The following is a 24,295-nucleotide window of genomic DNA, read 5'->3' on the forward strand; positions in this document are numbered from 1 at the left end:
ATAAATATAGTATTTGTTTTATATTTTTCATAAGAACGATAATTTGTTTTCACAAGACCCATATATAGTTTCTCAAAAAGAATCAACCCTAATTTGTCGCAAATCCATCACTGGTATCTTATTTTGTACTAATACCTATAACCATTGATTTTACATGCGTATTGTCGTCCTAGAAAACATACATAGCAGCTTAGATTTTACATGCATATTGTCGTCCTAGAAAACATCATGGGAGGTGTAAATGATAATAGCAGCTTAGATTTATGGCATAAGAGATCAATGCCCACAACAAGCTCGATAAACATATGAATTAAAACTCTTGCACTACAGCTACTAAAATTCGAACTCGTACATTTGATTATTTCTACAATTATAAAGTCTTAGACATAGGCGTTTAAGCAACTATATCAATTAACCCCACCATATTGCGTATGGGCAACGGGCCAATTGAAAGATAAGGTTCACTCCTCTTAATTTGATCCAGCCGATGATCATGTTCCACTAAAATTCAATCAAATTCTTTCCCCATCGATGAGCATATTCTCCACTAGTGTAAAAGGCAAAAAAGACCATCGCAAATATACTTCTATCAAATTTATACAAACACTACACAATAGAAAGTCTCTATCTTTGACGTCAAAAATACTTGGTGATTAGATATCAAGAAAGCGTCCAACATACCCTACCCATCAACTCAACTTTTATTTTCCCGAATACATAAAAAGATCCATAATGTTATTTTTATGTCCACTAAAACAAATATATTTTCATATTTTAGTTTATTTACTTTTCTCAACAAAATAACCCAAAAAAACACAAAAGAATTGCATGTCATTCTTATTTTCCAGAAACATTAACTGCTATCCCCAAAAAAAGCTAACATTTTGTTACAAATTATAAAAGGTGTTTGGGATTCCATTTTTAACCTGAGGGTACACGGTGTGGTGCCGATTACACCATACTTCCAACTCAATGATGTTGACACATTTGCATTTTTACCATCTTTAAAAAAACCTTACGGTATGGTGTTGAGAGAGAGAGAGAGAGAGAGAGAGAGAGAGAATAAAGACAGAGAAATACACAACAGGATTTTTGCCGTCATTGGATAGTTACCGTTGGTGAAATACCGGCGTCAAAAAACACATCATAGGTTCACCGTTAGTAAAAACTGTCTCATAGGATTGTCGAGGTAAAAATACTACCACACCTCACATCCTTATAAGGAATTTTAGGCAAAATGACCTATTGATTTATGGTGATGAGAAAATGAGTTTTTAAAGTGTTTGGATTAGCTTTTTAATGAAAAAGTTAATAAGTTAATAAGTTAAAATATGTTGGTCTTATACATGTTTCAAGGAGAATTTGACTTTTACAAGGAGTTTTGAAAAATTAAAAATCCTACCTTATTAGAATCTCCTTTCTAAAAGGCTTTCCATAAATTATTTTAAAGGTTTTTAAATCATCCATAATATTCACCACTATAGTGGTGGATGTCACGTCATCACCATATTCACCTATTAAAATTATGGGATACACACTGATAACACTTCTCTCAACATCATTTTTTTTTAAATAAAAAATACAATGAAACCATATAGTTTTTTTTAACTATTTTTTCATTCAATAAAAAAACATTACATTAATTTAAAAAAAAAAAAAAAAAAAAAAAAAAAAAAAAAAAAAAAAAAACTACATTACTTAAAAAAAACTAGAATAAATAAAACCAAACAAATATTTAAAAAAATAATAATAATCTCCGTTCATGTTTTGTTGGTACAAATGTTCCGCAACATCTTCTAGAATATTGAAACATGTTTCACTATTATGAATTTTAACAACTCATGCTAAAAATTCAGTCGTTCTAGGTACAAACTCTTCAATTGGGATAATTACGTCGTCTATATCATACGTACAGATCACTCTACCTTCATTTTCAATAAGCATATTATGCATTATAATACATGCATTTACCATTTGTTTAATTGTATCCTTATCCCAAAGTCATGTAGCGTATTTCATTACATGTCATGTCTGCACGAGGACTCCAAATGCGCTTTTGATATCCTTCCTAGCTGATTCCTGCATTTTTGTGAACAACTTTGCTTTTTCACTTTGCGGAACCGAGTATGCCTTATTTAATGTAGAATAATCAGGGTATATCCCATCGCAAAAGTAATAACCATATTTGACGAATGCACGTTCACCATGAATGATATATCAGATGCTTTGTCGGTCAAAATATTGTTGAAAATAGGGGACTGGCCAAGAACAGTAGTGCCATCGGTTGACCGCGCAACTCCAAAGAACGAATGTCATATCCACAAATCATGAGATACAACAAGTTCTAGTATTATACTTGACTCACCAATATCACCTCGAGTAAATTAACAATGCCACACATTTGGACATTTTCCCACGCAACATGCATACAATCATGGCTACCAATCATTCCTAGAAATCCATGCATCTCTTCCTGAGCCAAATATAATTTCTAAATATCATTCGTAGTAGGTTTACGCAAATATTCTTGGTGAAAAACCTCATATACACATGCACAAAACCAATCTACACAATCAAATTGACATCTCAGATACTTTCAAATACTCACCGAATGCATAAAAGGCTATAATGTATCCAAAATATCTAAGTACATCCACACATTTTTGTATACTACTAAAACTCATTCTTTTATCTAGCATCGAGTTTTTGTTTAAAATAATCATAACAGACCTCTAAAGCATTAATACGTAAAAATGCAATCTTATTTAGATGGAAAAGACGCCTCAACGAGTCATCATTATAAAGACAATTATCGGCAAAGTAATCACATACCAATAAGTCATGTGCAGCATGGCGATCTCGATTGATAACCGCTCTTGAATGCGAAACAAACGAACTTTCTTCATCATGTATATGTTGCACAACACTGAAAAACGTCGAGATGAATTCTTCGTCATCATCGGAATCGAAATTCTTAAAGAAATCCATAAATATGTTTTTTAAGAAAGTATATGGTTTGAATGTAAAAAGGTTTGTGTAAATTTGGTGTTTATATAGCTAAGGTTTATATATTTAGAAAAATTAATAAATTCAATTTTTTGACCGTTGAACAACAAAAAGGAAAGAAATGTGTTTGATTGGTCTTGATCGATCGTTGAAGGCAAAACGAAGGACCACGAAAATGCCTAACCACAAATGTTCGGGGTGGTGTGCACGGACAACACTCGCGACCACATATACCACAAGCCCCTTCCTCGTTGGTATTGCAGAAGGTCTTATTGCATTGTCAAAAACCTTTTTTAACTTATTGACTTTTCAAAAATCCAATTAGTCAATTAATTGTTTTCAAATAAATCACAAAGACCCCCATAGTGTGGTCAATGGTTTTAGAATTTGTAATTGTTAATCCTCATAAGCTTTTTTTATAATGATAATGTTATTTTTACCATCAACAATAAGTTGGATTTTTGTGGAGATTCCCTTATCTATTCTTATTAATTAAAAGGCAAAAGTGAGAATATATTTTTGTCTACATCTTCATTCTCCACTAATTCAACATCAAAAGAGTTGAAAACGATAAGATGACGTCATCAATACAACATGTAATGGTTGAGGGAATAAGAATAATCGCTCAAATCACAATTAAAAAATAACAACTAAAATCACTACAAAAGAATAACAAGCAAACACCCATGTGAACAAATCAACAAGAAAATGCATAAAGAAGATGATAACAAGCATATCATTTAGGCCAACTACAAGATTAGTACATAAAGAGCATCTCCAAGAATCAAAAAGATCAAATACAAATTAATGAATATATGAGAATTCAGAAATGAATCCATCCATAACAATTTTCTTTTGACTTTGTTAGCCTCGATGACTTCCTTTGAAAGAGCGAGAAAAGAGGGGCAAAAAGGTAAAAAAAAAAAAAAAAAAAAAAAAAACATAGCTAGGTCTTCTCTCCATTGACCTCACATCCAATCATAATATAGAGCAAGCCTTTTGACCCGCTTTCTTCTTTTTCTTTGACTTTGGAGGGGCAAGAACGACTTTTATCGCAGCATCAAAAACTCCCTTCACATTCTGCCAAATAAATAAAAACATATTTTTTATAATAAAGAAACACTAAATTTCTATATTTTTAATATGGAAAATTATACATGCCTCCTGTGTTTTTGAACTACATTCAATATATTCAGGTGCTCCAATTGTCTTCTTTAGCTCTTCTCCCTATAATAAGTTCAAAAATATTGGAATAAAGAAAATTAAATTAGCAATACATGCAAGAAATAGCAATGTACTTTCGTATACTTGTGTATTACTATTATAATTTAGACAAAATTTCATAATTGGTCCCTGTGGTTTCGAAATGGCCCTTCTGAGGTTAAAACTAACTTTTCAGCTGTTATTTTTTAGGAAAAGACAAATTTACCCTTAAAGTAGATTGCTATTTCTTGCATATGTCATAAAGTTTATGGAGTGATAACCTTTACCTGAGCATTAGTTATGGGGGTTGCACCAGGGTGGTCTACAAAGAACTGCTTATCATCCCGAAGATCTATATAGCAAGGGTAAAATGGTCATTTACTCACATTTAGACATTAATTTATTCATTAACTCACCGAGTTTTGTCCCAACAAGAACAATCGGGACACCAGGGGCATAATGCTTCAACTCTGGAATCCACTGAGAATTGAAAAAAAAAAAAAAGAAAAAAAAAACTCCATTTAATTCAAGACATTTATCAAATGTTTTTTTTTTTTTAAATGCCAAAATTGTTACCTTTTTGGAAACATTTTCATAGCTGGCTTTGCTGATGAGGGAAAATGCCAAAATGAAAACATCAGCTCCACGATAACTCAATGGTCTTAATCTGTTGTAATCCTCCTGTCCTGTTCACAGAATTTCAATTTTTCATCATTTATATATTAATTAATAAAAATAAATATATATATATATATATATATATATATATATATATATATATATATATATATATATATATATATATATATATAAAGTTGAGTAATTGTTAATTGTTTATAAAGATTTCATAAGTTTACCAGCAGTATCCCACAAGCCAAGATTCACAGTGGCACCATTGACAACGACATTGGCACTGAAATTATCAAATACAGTTGGGACGTAATCCTGTTTATATCACGAACAAGAAACAAAAATTGGGATTCAATTTGAATGTATAAAGATACTATTAGATGTCGTATTCAACAAAAACACAAACAAGTATTCAATATCTAGATTTTTGTCATAATTCGTGTGATGAGAATCATGTGAGATGAATCCATGATTGTGGATGCAATGATAATTGAGGATAATTGATTTTTCTGGATCTGTAGATTGATATAAACAAATTCCTCCGCGCAAATTGAAAATGTCAATCATGGTGAATTTAAAATTGGGAATAAAGGAGATTAGTAAATTGAGTAGATTCGGGTTTGTTGTTCACCTAAACACAAACAACATTAGAACAGATAGATAGATTCTTCGTTCTTCATCGTCAAAAACTTCAGACGAAATTCAAAAAATGAACATAAACTGAAGGCGGTTGATGAAGAGATGATTACCGTGGGGAAGGTGTTACTGGTGTAGGAAATCAAGAGACAGGTCTTCCCGACAGCGCCATCACCGACTGTGACACACTTTATGAATCTAGAAGCGCTCATATTTCTTCAATTGAGCCTCAGATCTTCTCTTCGCTCAGAAGACCTGATCACGGACTAACACACCAGGTCAAGAAACCCCGTTGTTCGTTTTTCTTCTTATTCTTCTTCTTCTATCTTCTATTTTATTTCCTCTTCCGATCACTCTGACAAATTCACGGTTGTTTAGCTACAAACAAGAATCGCGTCGACGTTTGTTCAGAAAACATTACGAAATAAACAAACAAACCCTAGAGAAATGGAAATGAAAAAGGGGGAAATCGAATAACAGGAGTAAAGACTTTGTTGAGACAAACGTGAAACAAGAAATGTGGGGAGCAGAAAACCCTAAAGAAAGGGGGTGAACGAATTAACTGGAGATCGATCAACATCTAGAAAGAGATTACCTTATTTTAGCCTGAAAACAATGCCCTTGAAGCGTTCGATGGGTGGTGGAGATGAACTCTTTCTCTCTCTCTCTCTGAATTCTAAATGCTGCTCGTTTGTGTTTTGTTGTGCCAACGAAGATGGGGTTGATTATTGGTTAAATCTTGTTATAAAAATACATGTGTGGAGTGGACCCCTAAATTGGATTTTGTAAGAGTAGCACCCAACATAATATTATCAAGAAAAAACATTCTTTATGAATTTTTTAATTTGGATTGAAATATTTTATTTAAATAAATAATAAGGAAAAATAATTTGTTTTGCCAACGAAGACACAAACCCACCATCACCGTCTTCTAAAATAATTAAGAAAAAAAGTAAGCAAAGTTGCTTAAGATTGTGGAATAAAAAAAAGGGTGATTGGTGTTTTTTGTATTATAGTCTATAGAATGAAATGATAAGCAAACGGAACATAGTATATGGACAAGGTAATAAATTGTTCCTTATTAATAGTTTTTCATGTGTAATGACTCTTAGTGAAATGAAATTAATCTTTGATTTATATTGTTTGTTTGTTTTTTTTAACAGCAAGATTCAATAGAAAACTACCTACATGCTAGCAATTTACGGGTCATTATGGGAAAAAGGATACAAAAGTTAGTTATTAGAATTTAAAACAGCATTAGAACTTTTAGGTATTGTTTGATTTTTATTTATAAATCTGTGTGATTATTTTTGTTTGCACCGAGCAGACCACATACAGACATATACCTTTGCAGACTGTTTGTTTGCTAGAAGTGCACAGACCTAAAAACGTCTACATTAGGTCTTCTTGGCACAGACATGGACCATTGTCTTATGAACTCTTCTAAACCTTAAAATAAAAAATAAAAATAAAAAAACGCACCGATACACACACACATTCTGTTTTTCTTTTAAAACCAGCGCCTTCAACATCACCATTCACCATGGATGCCTACCTCACCATCGATGCCTCCATCCACTTGTCTCGTCTCCTCCTCGTGTTGCCGCCAAACAGAGCAGTTGTGTGTGACCAAAACATCCTCGTCTTCCTCCTCTTGTCTGATTCTGACGCCAAAGTCAACCAAAAGGTTGTCGCCCTCTTTCCTCTACTGCATCGATGCCTCCTTCCACCGGTCTCATCTCTAGTGTTGCCATCGTACAGAGCAGTTGCGCTTGAACATCACCGTCTTCCTCCTCTTGTCCGATTCCAATGCCACAATCAACCCAAAGGTTACCGCCCTCTTTCCTCTACTACATTCTTCTTTCCGTCCACTCCCCCCGCCAGGTAACACCTCACCTTATTGTCTAGGGTTTATTTTCTAAGGTTCATGAAATCTGATTTGAACATGGTGAAATCAGATTTTTTTATTTATTTATGAATTTGCCTTATGATATCAAATTTGTTGTGAGAATTGTTGCTCAAATTTGCTCAAATGTGTTTTCATAAAATGTTTCAGTTTGTTGTGTTGTAACCTGATTTAACTTAGATTAAAATTATTTCTGAAATTGGTTGGTTCTTGAATATATACCATGTGTAGAGGTGGCAAAAATTAACACGACACGAAACCGACACGAAATAAACGGGTTTGGGTAAGATATTTCAACCTGTTTAAATAAACGGGTTGACACGACACGACACGAAAATTAAACAGGTAAGGTTAGGGTTGAGAATTTCAACTCGAATATGACTCGAAAATGACCCGTTTATTTATATGCAAATTTTTTGAATTATTTAAATAAACTAGAAAGATACAAAACCAAAACCATAAGTAAAAGAAAACCTTCGAATTGAGTCGTTTTGTAATGTTGAAATAACTTAGCCGTCTAGATCAAGACTTAATTTCATTTTTTCCATTCTCTCCCAAACTACCTAGTCTCTTTCACCACTCTCACATCCTCGCGACATTTTCATCCGCCTCCCCAAATCTCACCCTTTTAATTTTGTCATCTAAACTTGCTATGACTTCATCTATTCTGTCTCCAAACTATTAGTTTTTCCTCTCGCCTACCCAACTCCTACTCTTTCAACATGCTCAATCTTTTAACCTCACATTACACGACATATTTCAAGGTATAGCCCTAACCCGAAACCCGACACGAGCTCGACACGACACGACACGTTAATTAAATGGGTTGGGTTAGGATCAAGCACTTTCAACCCGTTTAGTGTTTCGACACGACACGAACCCGACACGACTTGTTACACCTAGGTTTGTTTGGAAGAAATTATCCTAGAAAGTTAGAGCATAATTGATGACTGAAACACCTCTGTTATGTGTCATTTTATTGTTGTAGAATTGATAATTAAGATAGAAGAGTCAAAATCATAGTTGACAGCAAACTTGAGAGTTGATTTTTTGAGTTTACATGTGATCAATTCAAAAAGAAAAAACGGCTTTAATTTTTGCTTTTGCTGAAGAACACATTCGAACACATTAGCTGTTTGGGAAATGAGAGAAATAAGGTTAGAAACTAAAAATAAAGAGTTTATTGAATATACTAATCACTAGGTGTGAGCCCATGTATTACATGGGTGTATTTAAAATAATTAAATATATATAAACATTTGAGAAATTTGAATTTATAAGAAAATTAAAAAAAAATATTGAATTGCTAAAATTAAAGTGTTTTTTTTATCTCTCTTTTAAATTTAAACAAATCATTTAGATAAAATAATCAATGCAAATTAATCACATTTTATTTTAAAATTTTGAAATTATAAGGAAAGTCCATTAATGAAATTGATATGCATTTATTATTAAATTTAAATACCATATGGAATTTAATAAAACAGGAAAACTACAAATTACATATGAAATAAAAATTAATTCAAAATAACCCCAAAATGACATGTGGCAAAATGAATGAGAGTGTGACAAGTGGCAAAAAAAACCTTCATTTATTAGAGAAGATTGTGTAATCAAATTAGGAAGTTTATTGAAAAAACCTTCTTTTATTTATGTTGTTTATGTGTAATGTTTATTTGCATATTGTAAACATATATGTATGGTTTGTGTATGGTAAACATATATGTATATTGTTTTCCTATGTTGATTTCCAATTTTATATTTATGTTGTTGATGTTATTAACAAGTTTCTGCAGTTTAATGTAAAGTATGGAATATATAATTTAAGTTTATGTTTATTTTAAGAGCCTGTAGACTTTAAAAAAAAAAAAAAAAAAAAAAAAAAACAAACAGTCTTCTTCTTGTAGACTGCAGACGTTTGATCTACTTCTTCTACTGCAAATGTCTACAGGTCCGCAGACTGCAGACATTTTCCCTCAGAAAAAACAAGCAACACCTTAGACTTTAACCAAGTAAAAGAAAGAAGTTTAATAGTATTCAAAATATCATCTTTTAGTCTCGTCTTCTCCTTAAACACCATAAAATTTTGAAATATCTATAAAGTCCGGCTAAGAATCACGATTTCCACTACAATAAAAAATGAACCAAATAAATGAAATTTAATAATATGATGGAAATATATGGACACAAAATAAATATAAAAAATATCACAACATTATCAAAATAAAAATTATATTTTACATTATAGCAATTATAAATTAGAAAAAAAAATATTACATTAACATAATAAATAAATTAAAAGATCAATGTTATAAAATAATCTTGCTACAAATATCAATAAATTAGATGTTTGTAAAGAACAATAAAATAAAAACACGAGCCATTAAAAATGCATCTAAACTATCCTCATTTACAATCAATTTCAACCGAATATTCTATTAAAAAACTAACTTTTATCTCATTTAAACTCAATTTTTTACTCTCGTTGCTAATCCAATCCAATTCAATTTTATATTAAAAAATTTATATCATTTTGTAGAGAACAATTAATCATGTATTTTGGTATATATATATATATATATATATATATATATATATATTATTTACTAAATAAAAAGCAATTACTAACAAAGTTAGTTTTTATTAAATAAGTTAATTTAACTCAGCTATAACTAACTAGTAAATAATAGACACTTGTGGAGCCTTACTAACAAAGTTAACTTTTATTAAAAATAATCTTGCTATAAATATAAATAAATTGCAAGCCATCATCATTTAACGGGAATGAGAATCAAATAGGATTCACGGACTAGATTTCCGAAATGGAGATGGATTTCGTAACCTAAAGATGCACGGGGAAGTTGTAAACCACCTATGTTGTGAGGTAGTTCAAGGGAACAACACTCCGTTAGTGGAACACGTTAAGAAAGATATTGAGTCCTAACAAGCCATTACAACTAACATGGGAAGAACTTTTGACCCACTTCAAGAGGAAGTTCTGTCCAGCTGAGAACATGCTGGAGTTAGAGAATCAACTCCTGAACTTGAAGAATGGAAGCATGACAGTTCATAAGTACACCAATGATTTCATGGATATAATGGATTTTGCTCTGTGCCTTATTACAGACGAACTAACCAAGATTGACAGGTATGCCAAGGTACTACCTTGGGAGTATAAATTAAGTAGTCACCTACCTTTGAGGTGGTCATCTGGGTTGCAAAGTCTTGAAGGGATGACGAAGAAAAGAATAGCCGAGAAAGCTGAAGTAGTTGATAATAGGAAAGCTAATGGAGTATCATGAAAAAACAACATCAAGAAGAAGAATAAGTTCTCCAATTCGAACAAAAAATTTAGAAGCAACCAGGAAGGGAAGTGGTGCGACCAATGTAAGAAAAAGCACTTTGGAGACTGTATCGTTTACTTCAAGTGCAAGAAGCCAGGACATATTTCTACATAGTGTCTAGTGAAAGGAAAAGTTTGTTTCAAGTGTGGAGAAGAGGGGTACATAAAGGCGGTGTGCCCAAAAGTTGAGAACCAAATCCCAAGGTCGTAGTTACCAGACGACCCTCAATGAAGCAAAGGAAGGGATTGATGTTTCTTCAAGTACATTCTTAGTTAGTCAAATTCCTACAAAGATATTATGTGATTCTAGAGCAGATCACTCCTTTATATCGCAAAAATTTGGTAGAAAACTTTAATTATCACCACTTAAGCTAAGTACCCCTATTTTAGTAGAAGTAGTTGGTGGTAGGAATGTATTTGTTAGCAATAGATTAGAGGTTGTAACTATCGATTTGAACGAAATGAATTTCATGAAGAGCTTTTACCCTTCGAGTTAAACAAATTCGACATATTTCTCAACATAGATTGGTTAGGATAAAAGCTTGAAGACATCCTATATCTAAGGAATATGGTGTGTATTAATCCACCTGGGAGAAAGTCATTCTTGGTTTATGGTGATAAAAGTAGAGTAAGGTCTAGAATCATTACGATAGTGAAAGCCAACAAATGTCTAGCCGGAGGATGTTCAGTATTCTTAGCATACGTGATAGACGAGAAGAAAGAGATGAAGGAAATGATTGATATACTTGTAGTGCGAGATTTTCCTGAGGTATTTCAGGATGAATTGCCCGGATTACCACTAGAGAAGCAGGTAGAATTTAGGATCGACTTATTGCCAGGCACGACACCGATTACGAAAGCACCATATTGTTTAGTGCCTAAAAAGATGAAAGAGTTTATGAAACAACTCCATAAATTATTGGACAATGGCTTTATAAGACCTAGTTCATCACCCTGGGGAGCTCCCGTAGTGTTTATAAAGATGAAGGACGGTGCTATGAGAATGTGTATTGACTATCGAAAGTTAAAAAAGGACAAGATAAAGAATCAATACCCCTTACATAGGGTAGATGACTTGTTTGATCAATTGCAGGGAACAACCATTTTCTCCAAAATTGATCTCAAGTCAGGTTATCATCAGTTGAAGATTAGGGAGCAGGATATTGAAAAGACAACCTTTAGAACATGGTATGGACACTATGAATTCCTTAATATGTCCTTTGGACTAACAAATGCTCCAACAACATTCTTGATGTATCGAGTTTGTAAATCTTTCCTAGATAAATCAGTAATAGTGTTCATAGGTGAATCTTGATTTACTCTAAGAAAAATCAAGACCATAGTTGATATCTTCAGGAAGTACTAGACGTCCTTAAGAGGGAGAAGCTTTACGCAAAGTTCTCCTAGTGCGCCTTTTGGATTCGAGAGATACACTTCTTAAGTCACATGGTTAGCCAGAATGGCATAATGGATGACCAAGAAAAAACATAAGTCATTACGAAATGGGAGACGTCAAAGATTCCCACTAAAATTCATAGTTTTTTGGGATTGGTGGGTTACTATCAAAGACTCATCGAGAACTTTTCATCTATTGTGACTCCACTGACAGGCTTGACCAAAAGGAGTTGTCTATACTTGGAGCGAGAAGAAAGAAAAGGCTTTCATTGAATTAAAGATGCGGTTATGTGAAGCACCCATCCTCATATTTCCATAAGGAACTGATAATTTTGCAGTATTCAGTGACACTTCTGCAATTGGATTGGGATGTGTCCTTGCCCAGAGAGACAAGGTAGTACCTTATTCCTCAAGGCAATTGAAGACTCATGAGCATAATTACCCAACTCATGATCTAGAGCTTGCAACAATGGTTTTCAACCTAAATATTTGGAGAAATTATTTGTACGGAACCAAATGCAAACTGTTTACAGATCATAAAAGCCTAAAGTATCTTTTTGCTCAGAAAGAATTAAACATGAGACAGAGGCAATGGATGGAGCTACTAAAATACTGATTAAGAAATACTTTACCACCCAGGTAAAGAAAACATTATAGTCGATGCCTTGAGTAGAAAGGTGATTCCGGAAAGAAAGTGGTATAGATTGTTGAAAACCGAAGTAATGTTTATAATTATAGAAAAGATCAAGGAAGCTCATACTAAGCCTTAGTTATGAATGATAAGAAGGAAGAACGTCTAGGCAAGACGTTAGTGTTCAAAGAAAACGAGCAAGGGTTGAAAACAATATAGAATCGCATTTCGGTGCCAAGGATGGGTGGTTTACGAGATCATCTCCTGGAAGAGTCTCATAAAACCATGTATTCTATACACCCATGTAGCACCAAAATGTATTTGGATTTAAAACCTTATTATTGTTGGCCGACAATGAAGATCAATGTAGAAACTTACGTAGCGGAATGTGTAACATGTGCAAGAGTGAAGGCACAACATTAGAAGCCATATGGAGACTTGGAACCTCTACCAGCACCACCTAACTTTTAGACGGTCGTCTGTGCTGCAAGGTCTATTGAAGGGATGATGAAGAAAGGATATTCGAGAAAAGTGAAGTTAGTGAGAAGAGGAAAGCTAATGGATTCTTAGGAAATAGCAACAACAGCAAGAAGAAGAATAATTTCTCCAAGTCGAACAACAAATCTAAAAGCAACCAGGAAGGGAAGTGGTGAGACCAGTGTAAGAAAAAGCACTTTCGCAATTGTTTCGTCAGCTTCAAGTGCGAGCAGCCAAGGCATATGTCTACAAATGGTCCAACGAAAGGAAAATTTTGTTCCAATTATGGAGAGAATGGGTACATAAAGGCGGTGTGCCCAAAAGTTGAGAAACCAATTCCAAGGATCATGCTACCAAAACCCAAGGATTGAAGTTACCAGAGGACCCTCAATGAAGAAAATGAAGAAACTGATGTTGTTTCAGGTACATTCTTAGTTAATCAAATTCCTACAAAGATATTATTTGATTCTGGAGCGGATCACTCCTTTATATCGCATGAAATTGGTAGAAAACTTAGAGTATCACCACTTAGGATAAGTACGCCTATCTTAGAAGTCGTTGGTGGTAGGAATGTATCTGTTAGCAATAGGTTAGAGGTCGTAACTATCAATTTGAATGTAAATTAATTTCGTCAAGTGCTTTTACCCTTCGAGTTAAGCAAATTCGATGTAATTCTCGGCATAGATTGCTTGGGAGAAAACCTTGAAGACATCCCATGTGGAAGGAAGATGGTGCATATTAATCCCCCTGGTAGAAAGTTATTCCTGGTTTACGGTGATAAAAGTAAAGTAAGGTCTGGAATCATTATGATAATGAAAGCTAGAAAATTCCTAGTTAAGGGATGCTCAACATTCTTATCATATGTGATAGACGCGAAGAATGAGAAGAGGGAAATGACTGATATACCCATGGTACGAGGTATTCTTGAGGTATTTTCAGATAAATTTCCAGGATTACCACCAGAGAGGCATGTAGAATTCAAGATCGACTTATTGCAAGGAACGACGCTGATTGCAAAAGTACCATATCGTTTAGCTCCTACAGAGATGAAAGAGTTGATGACACAACTCCAGGAATTATTGGATAAAGGTTCTATAAAACCTAGTTCATCACCCTAGGGAGCTCCCGTACTGTCTGTAAAGGAGAAGGACGATACTGTGAGAATGTGTATTGACTATTAAGAGTTAAAAAAAAGGACATGATAAAGAATTGCCTAGAATAGATGACTTGTTCGATAAATTGCAAGGAGCAACCATTTTCTCAAAAATTGATCTTAGGTTAGGTTATCATCAGTTGAAGATTAGGGAGAAAGATATCAAAAGAAAACTATTAGAACAAGGTATGGACACTATGAATTCATTGGTATGTCCTTTGTACTAAAAAAATGCTCCAGTAGCATTCATGGATTTGATGCGTCGAGTTTGTAAACCTTTCCTCGATAAATCAGTAATAGTGTTCATACATGACATCTTCATTTACTCTAAGAACAACTAAGATCACAGTAGACATCTTCGGGAAGTACTAGAAGTCCTTAAGAGGGAGAAGCTTTACGCAAAGTTCTCTACGTGTGACTTTTGGATTCGAGAGATACACTTCTAAGGTCACGTAGTTACCCGGAATGGTATAATGGACGACCTAACAAAATAGAGCTGTAAAATCCCGATGTCAAGGTAAATTTAATTTCAACCCTATGTTTAAATAATATTGCATCTTAGTCCTTGGAATTAAAAACGATTGCAAAATGGCCCATATTGGCATATGGTAATTTTGCCCAAGTGTCGTACGATGAGTGTACATTGTGTATGTTAGGCGTACTAGGGTGCGACCTAGTACACTGGGTGTACACCTCGTATGTAGGGTGTATGTGAGGATTATGAAAACCCTAAATTTTAGGGTTTGGTCTATATTTAAACCCCATTATAGCTTCATTTCTAATTTCTTCTTCAGCCTCCCTCTGTGAAAAACAACTCTGTCACAACTAGCAAATTTAGGGTTGAGATTGTAATTCATTTACAAACAAATTCCGTGTGTAATCTTATTGCATTTGGTCCTTGAAATTCAGAAACAACAATTTTATATGAGTGCACATGTACATACACTAAGAAACAAGTCGTGGCATCCTCTTATAAGCCCAAGTTTAATCTATCAACTAAGAAAAAACAATTTGTTAGACTTGTGATAAGGAGTTCTGGGCCCAAATACCCTAGGCCAAAAACCTTTTTTTGGGCCTTATTGGACTGAAAATGTAACAACATAAATTTTCAAACCAAATTTTTCATTTTTAAAATATGTAAAAACTCATAACGTATATCCTAAAAACAGAATTGTTTAAATGTCAACACAATCCACATAAGTACCTGAAACACATATCACATACACAAATAATAAGCCTTCCTGCGATCCTGAGAAGTACCTGAAACACATATCACACAACACGGTAAGAATAAAGCTTAGTGAGTTCCCTAAAATACCACATACACAAAAAAATAAGCCTCTCATGGCTATAACTCAGCATGGACCCTCCGGTCTCATGCGTCTCGGTGAAGACCCTCCAGTCTCACGGCTCGGTGTGGACCCTCCAGTCATGTCTCTTAGTGACGACCCTCCGGTATCACAACTCGGGTTGGACCCTCCAGTCCTATATCTAAATGAAGACCCTCTAGTCTGACAACTCGGTTTGGACCCTCAGGTCCGATCTCAGAAAAACACAGAATAATATAGTATATACCACAATGACAGAAAAGCATAGTATCACATAACTCAATATAAGCACATAGGAACCTTCGGTTAATAACTCAGATAAGGCCCTCCGTTCGCTCGGTATTACCACTTAGGTAAGTATAGTGAGAAGACTCACCTCGTAAGCAAGCAAGTAAACAATCCCATACACGAATCTCGAACTAGCTTCCATCTAATCATATAAGATAATTATTTCTAATTAATAACGGCTCTCAAGAAGCTAGAGTAATCCTTCTACAAACTCACATAAGGATGAAAGACCATTTTACCCTTCCATGGCCTTAATAGTCCACAATTTGACCAAACCCTAAAAGTCAACTAAAAGTCAATAGCAGCGCGTACTCTGTACGTACCTGACCTTTAAGTTGGGCGTACTCATTTACCATGCATGCATCGAGGGTTCTCAACCCTATGCTGCACGTACTGGAATTACACTCAGCATACGCCCCAGATTTGCATTTCTCACTTGTTTGTGATAATCCGTTATGACCTTAGCTCAAAACTCAGATCTGGACTTCCTAGAGGCTCATACTCCATAAAGTCTGCGACTTTAAGCCTTTGCATGGCTGATAAAGTCACAAACACCCAAAAATCTCACTCTCTATTCTAAAGGATACTCATAACTCATGCATGGGTTGATTCAAATGTCTAAGTCTCGATTTTTATGGCTCTACACTACTCAAAACACTAAATGGAGCTGATAATAAACTCTGGAGCTCAATATCTCATAAAGCTTCCAAATTTGGGACCAAAACCCTAAAATGGACTAAAATGATTCATAAAACAAAAGGGATAGAAAGCTTTGAGCTTTATACCTCTAAATGAAGCTCCAACTACAGATAAGTTCAGACCCAAAGCTTGGACTCCCACTCCTTCCTTTTCAAGGATCCTTCTTCACTCCAAAGAAACACAATAACACTTAGTAGCTCAATAATGGACACACAATCTAAAGGGACAAAATATTAGGGTTTGAGAGGGTTGGTGTCTGGGAATGGTGGCTAGAAATGAGGCCATCATGTCCTTTAAATAGGGGCATACCCTAGATTAGGGTTTTCACTCTGGGCCTAGTACGCTCTGCGTACCCTCTGGTACACCCAGCGTATTAGGTGGCTTCTGCGTCAAAAACATGCTCATGATTACGCTAAGCATATACTCATGTACGCCTCGCATACTCATTTACCACCCTTTTCTCATATAAGGACCAAACTTGACAATTACCAATAGAACAAGGGTTTATAGAGTATACATGGTCTTAGGATGTTACAATTCTCCTCCACTAGAGTAAGAAATCACCCTTAAAGTCATGCTCCTGAAATAACTTTGGATACTACTCACGCATCTCGAACTCTGGCTCCCAAGTCCACTCGGATCCCTTCCGATGTTGCCACTGGGCCTGAACCAAGGGCACCTCTTTGTTCCTCAGAACCTTCACTTTCTGATCAAAGATCGCTATTGGCCTCTCAATATAATTCTTGATTGCATCCACCTGAGTGTTCTCTAATGGTACCACCACCGTATTATCGGCTACACACTTCCTCAGCTGAGACACGTGGAAGGTGTTATGAATCTGACTCAACTCTACAGGTAGCTCTAGCTGGTAAGCTACCTTACCCACTTTGGCGATCACTCTGAAACGACCAATGTATCCAGGCACCAACTTTCCCCGTTTCCTGAATCAGATCACCCCTTTCCATGGGGATACCTTCAGGAGGACAAAATCTCCAATCTGGGACTCTATCTCAGATCGTCGCCGATCTGCGTAACTCTTCTGACGACTCTGGGCAGTCAGTAAGAAAGTAACCTCTGTCTGATCTGCTGAATCTGCTCGGTCGTCCTTAGCACTATCTTAGGACCACCCATCACTCTTTGCCCTACTTCTCCCCAATAGATGGGAGTCCGACATCTGCTCCCATATAAGAGCTCGAAGGGAGGCATGCCAACAGATGGAAAGTGCAATTATCACCACACAGGAGTATTCTGGGAAATACAGTGGCTGACCTGCCATAGAAAGGGACACACAATCTGTTTCTGCAAGGCATCGGATCAACCGATCTCCCAAGCCCCCAGAGCGGAAGAAAACCAAGATTGTTATGGCTATAGTGAGACTGGACACTATCAGAGGGACTGACCGATAACAAAGAACTCAAGAGCGGATAGACGAATTCTGATGATCACCGCCGGAGAATCAACCCCAGAGTCATCAGCGAGCAGTGTTACGTTTTCAAAATGGTAATTACTTTAAAAATTAATTAATTTATATTAATATAAGATTAAAACTTAGGGAAAACACTTAAAAAGTAATTATAATAACTCACATATTGAAATAGATCACAATATTCAAGAGAACTAAAAGATCCATTTAGAGAAGCTACGATGGCTTAGCATATACATAAGATTTGTGCATGACTAAGATGTTGCAGACTTAGAGTGAGTGATTCTATCTTAATTCATGTTCCTTATTTGGTTGTGGATTTGAGGCAGAGTTACTCAGTCGACTATCTTATTCATCTTAATTATTCATAACTTGTATACGACAGGCAATCGTAGTGGTGCCGAGGAGGATCATGATATAAAGTATCAACACTAGTTATCAAATCACTTTCATTGTATGTACTCGCACATAGCGGTACGATACGTAGAAGTGTTAACATCATAGAGAAAAACAGAAAGCACTAGAACATTTACAAAGAATACATTGTTGAAAACACTAGGAGTACGTTGTCGAACACACTAGGAGTACATTGTCGAACACACTAGGGGTACATCATCGTATAACAGAAGTTTCTTTCAAATCGGCCAAAACTATTTTTTCAGTAAAGAGTCCGTTACTATCATTCGTCATGAATTGGCGTGGTCCTCACCATACTAAGTTCATATGTTTCTATCGCCTCGACCGTCAAGTTCACGAAAACTTCGTCATTCGTATCGACAGTATGACCTAAACCTCAGTTTTATCTTTCGTATTCTAAACCCCTAAGTACTCGGGTGAAGGGTACTTTGTACTCTAAATCCTTGTCATCATATGTTCCATAGACCTTCACGAGATACCACTCGTCCAGCAGACCAAGTTCGAGCACAGAGGCTAAGGACGAATATAGCCCACCCATCACTATCATGTGTATGTGCAAGGGTGGTATATGATTATGATCACGCAAATTTAGTATGTGTGCTTCCGCCCTATCTCTTGTTCCTTATTTGGTTGTGGACCTGGAGTAGAGTTGCACATCTGACCGTCTTACTAATCCTAATTATATACGACTTGTATACACAAGTTAATGATAGATGGACCAAGTACGAATCCTATCATGAACACTAGGGCAAAGTTTTCAGGTCTACGAGAGGATATTCTATAAATCAGAGGAGCGCAACCCCAGTAGTACCGCTAAGAAAGCTAATTTCGGGACGAAGTTCTCTCTAACGGGGGGATGATGTGACAACCCGAAATTTCAAGCTTGTATAATCATTCAAATCTATCAAAGTTAGACTCGTGTTGCTATCTTTTAGCACTATTTAGGGTCTATTCTGAGTATTCTGAGACTAGTGCATCAAAGGAATCAGTGTTTGGAATTGTCAGTTAAAGTTCCAAACCATTTCCTTTACAAGCCAAAAATCTCGAAAACTCCCTCAAGTATCAAAGGGTTTTGCCTCCAATTCTCAAAAATGTAAGTGATTCCTTCCCTTTGTGAGTTAATCCTTCCTATATCCATGATTCACCATTGAATTCATACAAGGATTTCATCTTTTAAGTCTAGATCTTCAAGATCCTCAAGAACACCTTAGTGTTTTGGACTGAAAACACCTTCCTTGCCTTCAAAATCGTAAGTACCATCCTCCTTTACATCTATCTAGTTACAATCCTTCATTTTGGACTTAAGATCATCACTCTTTGCTTGAACAAAAGAGTTTACGGTTCTATGAATCTTCATAGACCTTAAACCCTTATAAAGGGTGTTCTTATAGCCTTTACCCTTCCTAAGGCTAAGAATGGTCCCTAGAATCCGATGTCGTTGAATGAAGCCCTTGAAAACCATCATTTGTGCAAGATTTGATGAGTTTGCGGTTGAATCTCCTTAGACTGTGAACTCCATGACCGTAAACACCTAAGACCGTGACCACTTGGACCGTGAACTCCAATGGTCATATCTCTTTGATCGTAAACTCCATAGGGTGGCCATATACCCTAAGTGTGCAATCATATGTGATTGTATCCCTTCTATCAAAGTGTTTCCGAGTCCCTTGAGGTGTTTCCTTGCCTTTGGTTGCCTCTAAACCCTATATTTAAGTCAATATATGCCATTATATGTCATTTAGGACTCGTTAAGTCTCGGGACTTCATTCGTGGAACTTCTCATCCTTAAATACATATTCGTTTGAATCACTTACATAAGGTGAGTTCATACCCCTATAATGAATCTTTTAACTATTTTAAATGCTTTTAGGGGGTGGGGGAATACAAGTTGAACACAATGATAATTGTGTAAATGTTTTCTATAAACATCTTTCCAAAGATTGGTCATGTCTTTTATAAGCGATCAAAACATTTCAAAAACTCTTTTAAAGTTATGTTACTGCATAGTTTAACAAAACTCCGTTTTTTTAAAGTACGAGCATAACGTAGTAGATAAATGAGTCTTTTCAATAACAGTTCAGGTGAAACATTAGTAAACTATAATGGGTATAGTTTAGAGGTTCAGTTCATACTAGACAGAGAGAACATACTACATACTAGACAGAGAGAACATACTACGTACTCCCTCCGTCCCAAATTGATAGTCCACTTTTGATTTTTGAAGTCTTTTTTCTTCAACTTTGACCTTAAATATTTTTATTTGTGTTATATATTACTTGATAGAACTTATAACATTGAAAAAACATTTAAAATACAATCCATTCATATATTTTGCATCAAGTATTATCTATAAAAAACAAAATTATTTAAGGTCAAAGTTGAAGAAAAAAGACTTTAAAAGTCAAAAGTGGACTATTAATTTGGGACGTAGGTAGTACTAGACAGAGAGAACATACAATACTCTAGTACATACAATACATATACAAGAATACAATAGCATAAATGTGAGCCACTGTTTCGGGGCATGGCATCACTGCCATGGCTCGATTTGTATCCAGATTTTCCAAGAGGGAGAGCGTGAATTTGTGTATAGATCTATACAGGATTGACTATCCTACACCTTGTTGTTCGCTATAGTGGGACTTGCAAGTCTACGGGTGCCAAATGTCATTTCTTCCGACGTCTTTCATCGTCGTGTTTTTAGTCGATAGTATGATACAACCATATCACATTTATACCTTAATTAATAATTGATTGAAGGTAGTTAGTACAACAATAGTTACTATATACAATACTACAGTACTTACATTTTTCCCATTACTTTCATATTGTGAAAGTACCACTTGAAAGTCATATGCAAACTATTTTCGAGTCAAGATAGTTATAAACTAAGGAAAACTTACATTTTACAAACGACAAACAGAACAGTCGAGTGTAGTACATTCAGTAGAAAGAGACCATAATGCTAACCTTATGATTCCTTAATGTATACATCAAAGGATATATATCAGTAGGATCCGACAGGTAATAGGATGTGTGCTTTCCACTTCATTTCCTGTTCCTTGTTTGGTTGTGGGCTTGGAACGGATTCACCCAACCTATTATCCATTCGATCTTAGTGATATATATGTTTCGTATACATTAAGTTATCATAAGGTGTACCAGGTATGGGTTAAGTCATAGGACACTAATTCAATGCACAATTTTCTAGTACAAAACATACTTTTTAAATCAGAACTTTTGGTATACAAAACTAGAAACTTACCAGTAATGGGTTTAATCCATTTTATTAAACCAATATAAACTTAAAGGACCTTAGGTGGTTAACTCTATAATACCTTAGTTTATACATCATGGTTATATATCATTAACAACCAATAGGTAGTTGGATGTGTGCTTTCTGCCTTACTTCCTGTTCCTTGTTTCGTTGTGGGCTTAGGGCAGATTCATACAATTAACTATCTATTCAATATTAGATTATATATAACTAGTATAAACTAATTGATTATAGAAGTAACCACTGTGGTCACCATTTAATTATAAGAAATAAGGGTTTTATTAAAGAATCTTTTCATTAAATATAAAGGAACTATTACAATTAAGTCCATGAGTAACAAGTGAATACGCCAGGGTTATATACAACAATGATCTAACAAACAATGGGATGTGTGCTTTCCGCCTTACTTCCTGTTCCTTGTTTGGTTGTGGGCTTAAGGTAGGTACACACAATCGATTGTATGTTTACTCTGATTTTTATATAACTTGTATCCATTTAGTACTCATAGAAAGGATTGTAGAGTCATTTTTACTTATCGTTCATCAAAGTAGGAAATATAGGATTTTCTAGAGGAATAGACAAACTTTTCTAAACAGAACTTACAACTTACTACATTTTACAACAACTTTCCACAACATACTTACATCACTAAAATCTTATGAACTCACCAGCTTAACTGATGATCAACTCTTTCAAAATAACTTGTATTCTCAGGAGACTAGTAGATAGGTACTCGCGTTGGGAATTCAGAAGATAGAGCATAATAGCTTCAAGTCTTGTTTTGTTATTTGCTTAGGTATTCTATGTTTTGTGAACACACACATTGTAAACACTTTTTTTCTAATGAAATGGTTGTTCATTAGTTTGATTACTATGATTCATGTCTTGTGATACTAAACATGACGTCCTCCACTCCCGAACGTTTACACCGTTCCGATTTTGGGGTATGACATAAAGGGCCACCAGTAATCTCTCTTCAGGTCTAAATACATCTTAGTGGCCCCTGGATGGATTGAGAATTTTGATCTATGTGCCTCCTCCATTAGTATACGCCGAGCTATGCCCGTATAGGGCACCCAAATCCGCCCTCGGAAAGTCATAAGCCCACAACTATCCGTCACAAACTCTGAAACCTGCTCAATCACCCGCTCCCTCTTGCGGTTCTCCAGTCTCACAGCATCCACTTGGGCCTCTTGTATGGTAACTAAGACCGGAGTCATCACTATCATCCTCATGCACACATCTCGGATCAGAGCACTCGCTGCTCTACGACTCAGGGCGTCGGCTACCACATTAGCCTTGCCCGGTTCATACAAGATCTCACAGGCAAAGTCCTTCACTACATCCAACCACCTCCTCTACCTCATATTCAGATTGGACTGATCCATAAGGTATTTCAGGCTCTTGTGATTCATATATATGGTACACCGGACTCCATACAGGTAGTAGCGCCAGATCTGGAGGGCGAACACCACCTCCCCCAACTCCAAATCGTGGGTGGGATACCTCGTCTCATGAGGCTTCAACTGCCTCGATGCATACGTTATCATGTGTCTCCTCTGCATCAACACTGCACCCAACCCAGATATCGAATTATCACAATAAACTACAAAGTTACCCACCCCCTCGGGAAGGGCTAGCACTGGGCTTCGCACAGTCTCTGGAGAAGGGTCTTAAATGGGGCCTGTTGTTCGGTCCCCCAAGTAAAAGTAACACCCTTCTGGGTCAATCTAGTGAGAGGGACGACAATCTTGGAGAAATCCATGATAAATCACTGATAGTAGCCTGCAAAACCCAGAAAACTCCTGATCTCTGTCGGGATCTCGGTACCTCCCATCTCATAACTGCCTCAATCTTGGTCGGGTCAACTAATATCCTAGTCCGATTAATGAGGTGTCCCAGGAACTGGACCTCTCGTAACCAAAAATCACACCTGGAGAATTTGGCGTAAAGCCTCTCCGCCCTCAATACTCCAAGGATCTCTCTAAGATGCTCCTCTTGCTGCTCTCTGTATCTCGAATACACCAGGATGTCATCGATGAACATGATCACCGATCGATCCAGCATAGGCCTACATACCCGGTTCATGAGGTCCATGAACACTGTTGCTGTGTTGGTGAGTCCGAAAAGCATCACCACAAACTCGTAGTGCCCATAATGAGTCCTAAAGGTCGTCTTTTGGATATCCTCATCATAGACTCTCATATGATGATATCCAGATCTCAAATCAATCTTAAAAAACCAAGACTCCCCTACAAATGATCGAACAGATCGTCGATCCTCGGTAGCAGATAACGGTTCTTGACCGTCAGCTTGTTCAACTCCCCGTAATCAATACACATCCGGTGTGAACCATTATTTTTCTTGACAAAAAAGACTGGCGCTCCCCATGATGAGCTACTTGGTCTGATAAAACCCTTCCCCAACAGCTCCTAGAGCTGTGTGGATAACTCATGCATCTCTGGTGGCGCAAGGTGATAAGG

At 35.9% G+C, this 24,295-nt stretch overlaps 1 protein-coding gene across 2 annotated transcripts; it reads right to left on the minus strand.

Moving 5' to 3' along the window:
• Positions 1–3,715: 3,715 nt before the first annotated feature.
• On the minus strand, positions 3,716–6,227 carry LOC145097241 (rac-like GTP-binding protein ARAC1). Of its 2 annotated transcripts, none has more exons than XM_079034771.1 (8): positions 6,071–6,227; positions 5,589–5,853; positions 5,067–5,154; positions 4,786–4,895; positions 4,626–4,689; positions 4,497–4,561; positions 4,168–4,233; positions 3,716–4,086 (listed from the first exon to the last, which is right to left on the minus strand). In XM_079034771.1, exons 2-8 carry the CDS (start codon positions 5,685–5,687, stop codon positions 3,985–3,987), a joined length of 594 nt encoding a protein of 197 aa, XP_078890897.1. In that variant the 5' UTR covers positions 5,688–5,853; positions 6,071–6,227; the 3' UTR covers positions 3,716–3,984. The 2 variants fall into 2 exon arrangements, with proteins under 2 accessions (XP_078890897.1, XP_078890898.1); XM_079034772.1 differs by having other exon boundaries at positions 5,589–5,830; positions 6,071–6,202.
• Between the last annotated feature and the right edge of the window lie 18,068 nt (positions 6,228–24,295).

The sequence above is a fragment of the Lactuca serriola genome, chromosome 4, assembly GCF_051521515.1.
Source record: "Lactuca serriola cultivar US96UC23 chromosome 4, Lser_US96UC23_V15, whole genome shotgun sequence".
NCBI lineage: Eukaryota > Viridiplantae > Streptophyta > Magnoliopsida > Asterales > Asteraceae > Lactuca > Lactuca serriola.

Excerpts from the sequence above, each read along its gene's own strand:
- LOC145097241 (XM_079034771.1), bottom strand. The coding sequence starts at position 5,687 with ATGAGCGCTTCTAGATTCATAAAGTGTGTCACAGTCGGTGATGGCGCT. Across the intron at positions 4,690-4,785 it reads ATGAAAATGTTTCCAAAAAG|TGGATTCCAGAGTTGAAGCA; the intron begins GTAACAATTTTG and ends TTCAATTCTCAG. Across the intron at positions 4,234-4,496 it reads CCCCCATAACTAATGCTCAG|GGAGAAGAGCTAAAGAAGAC; the intron begins GTAAAGGTTATC and ends AACTTATTATAG.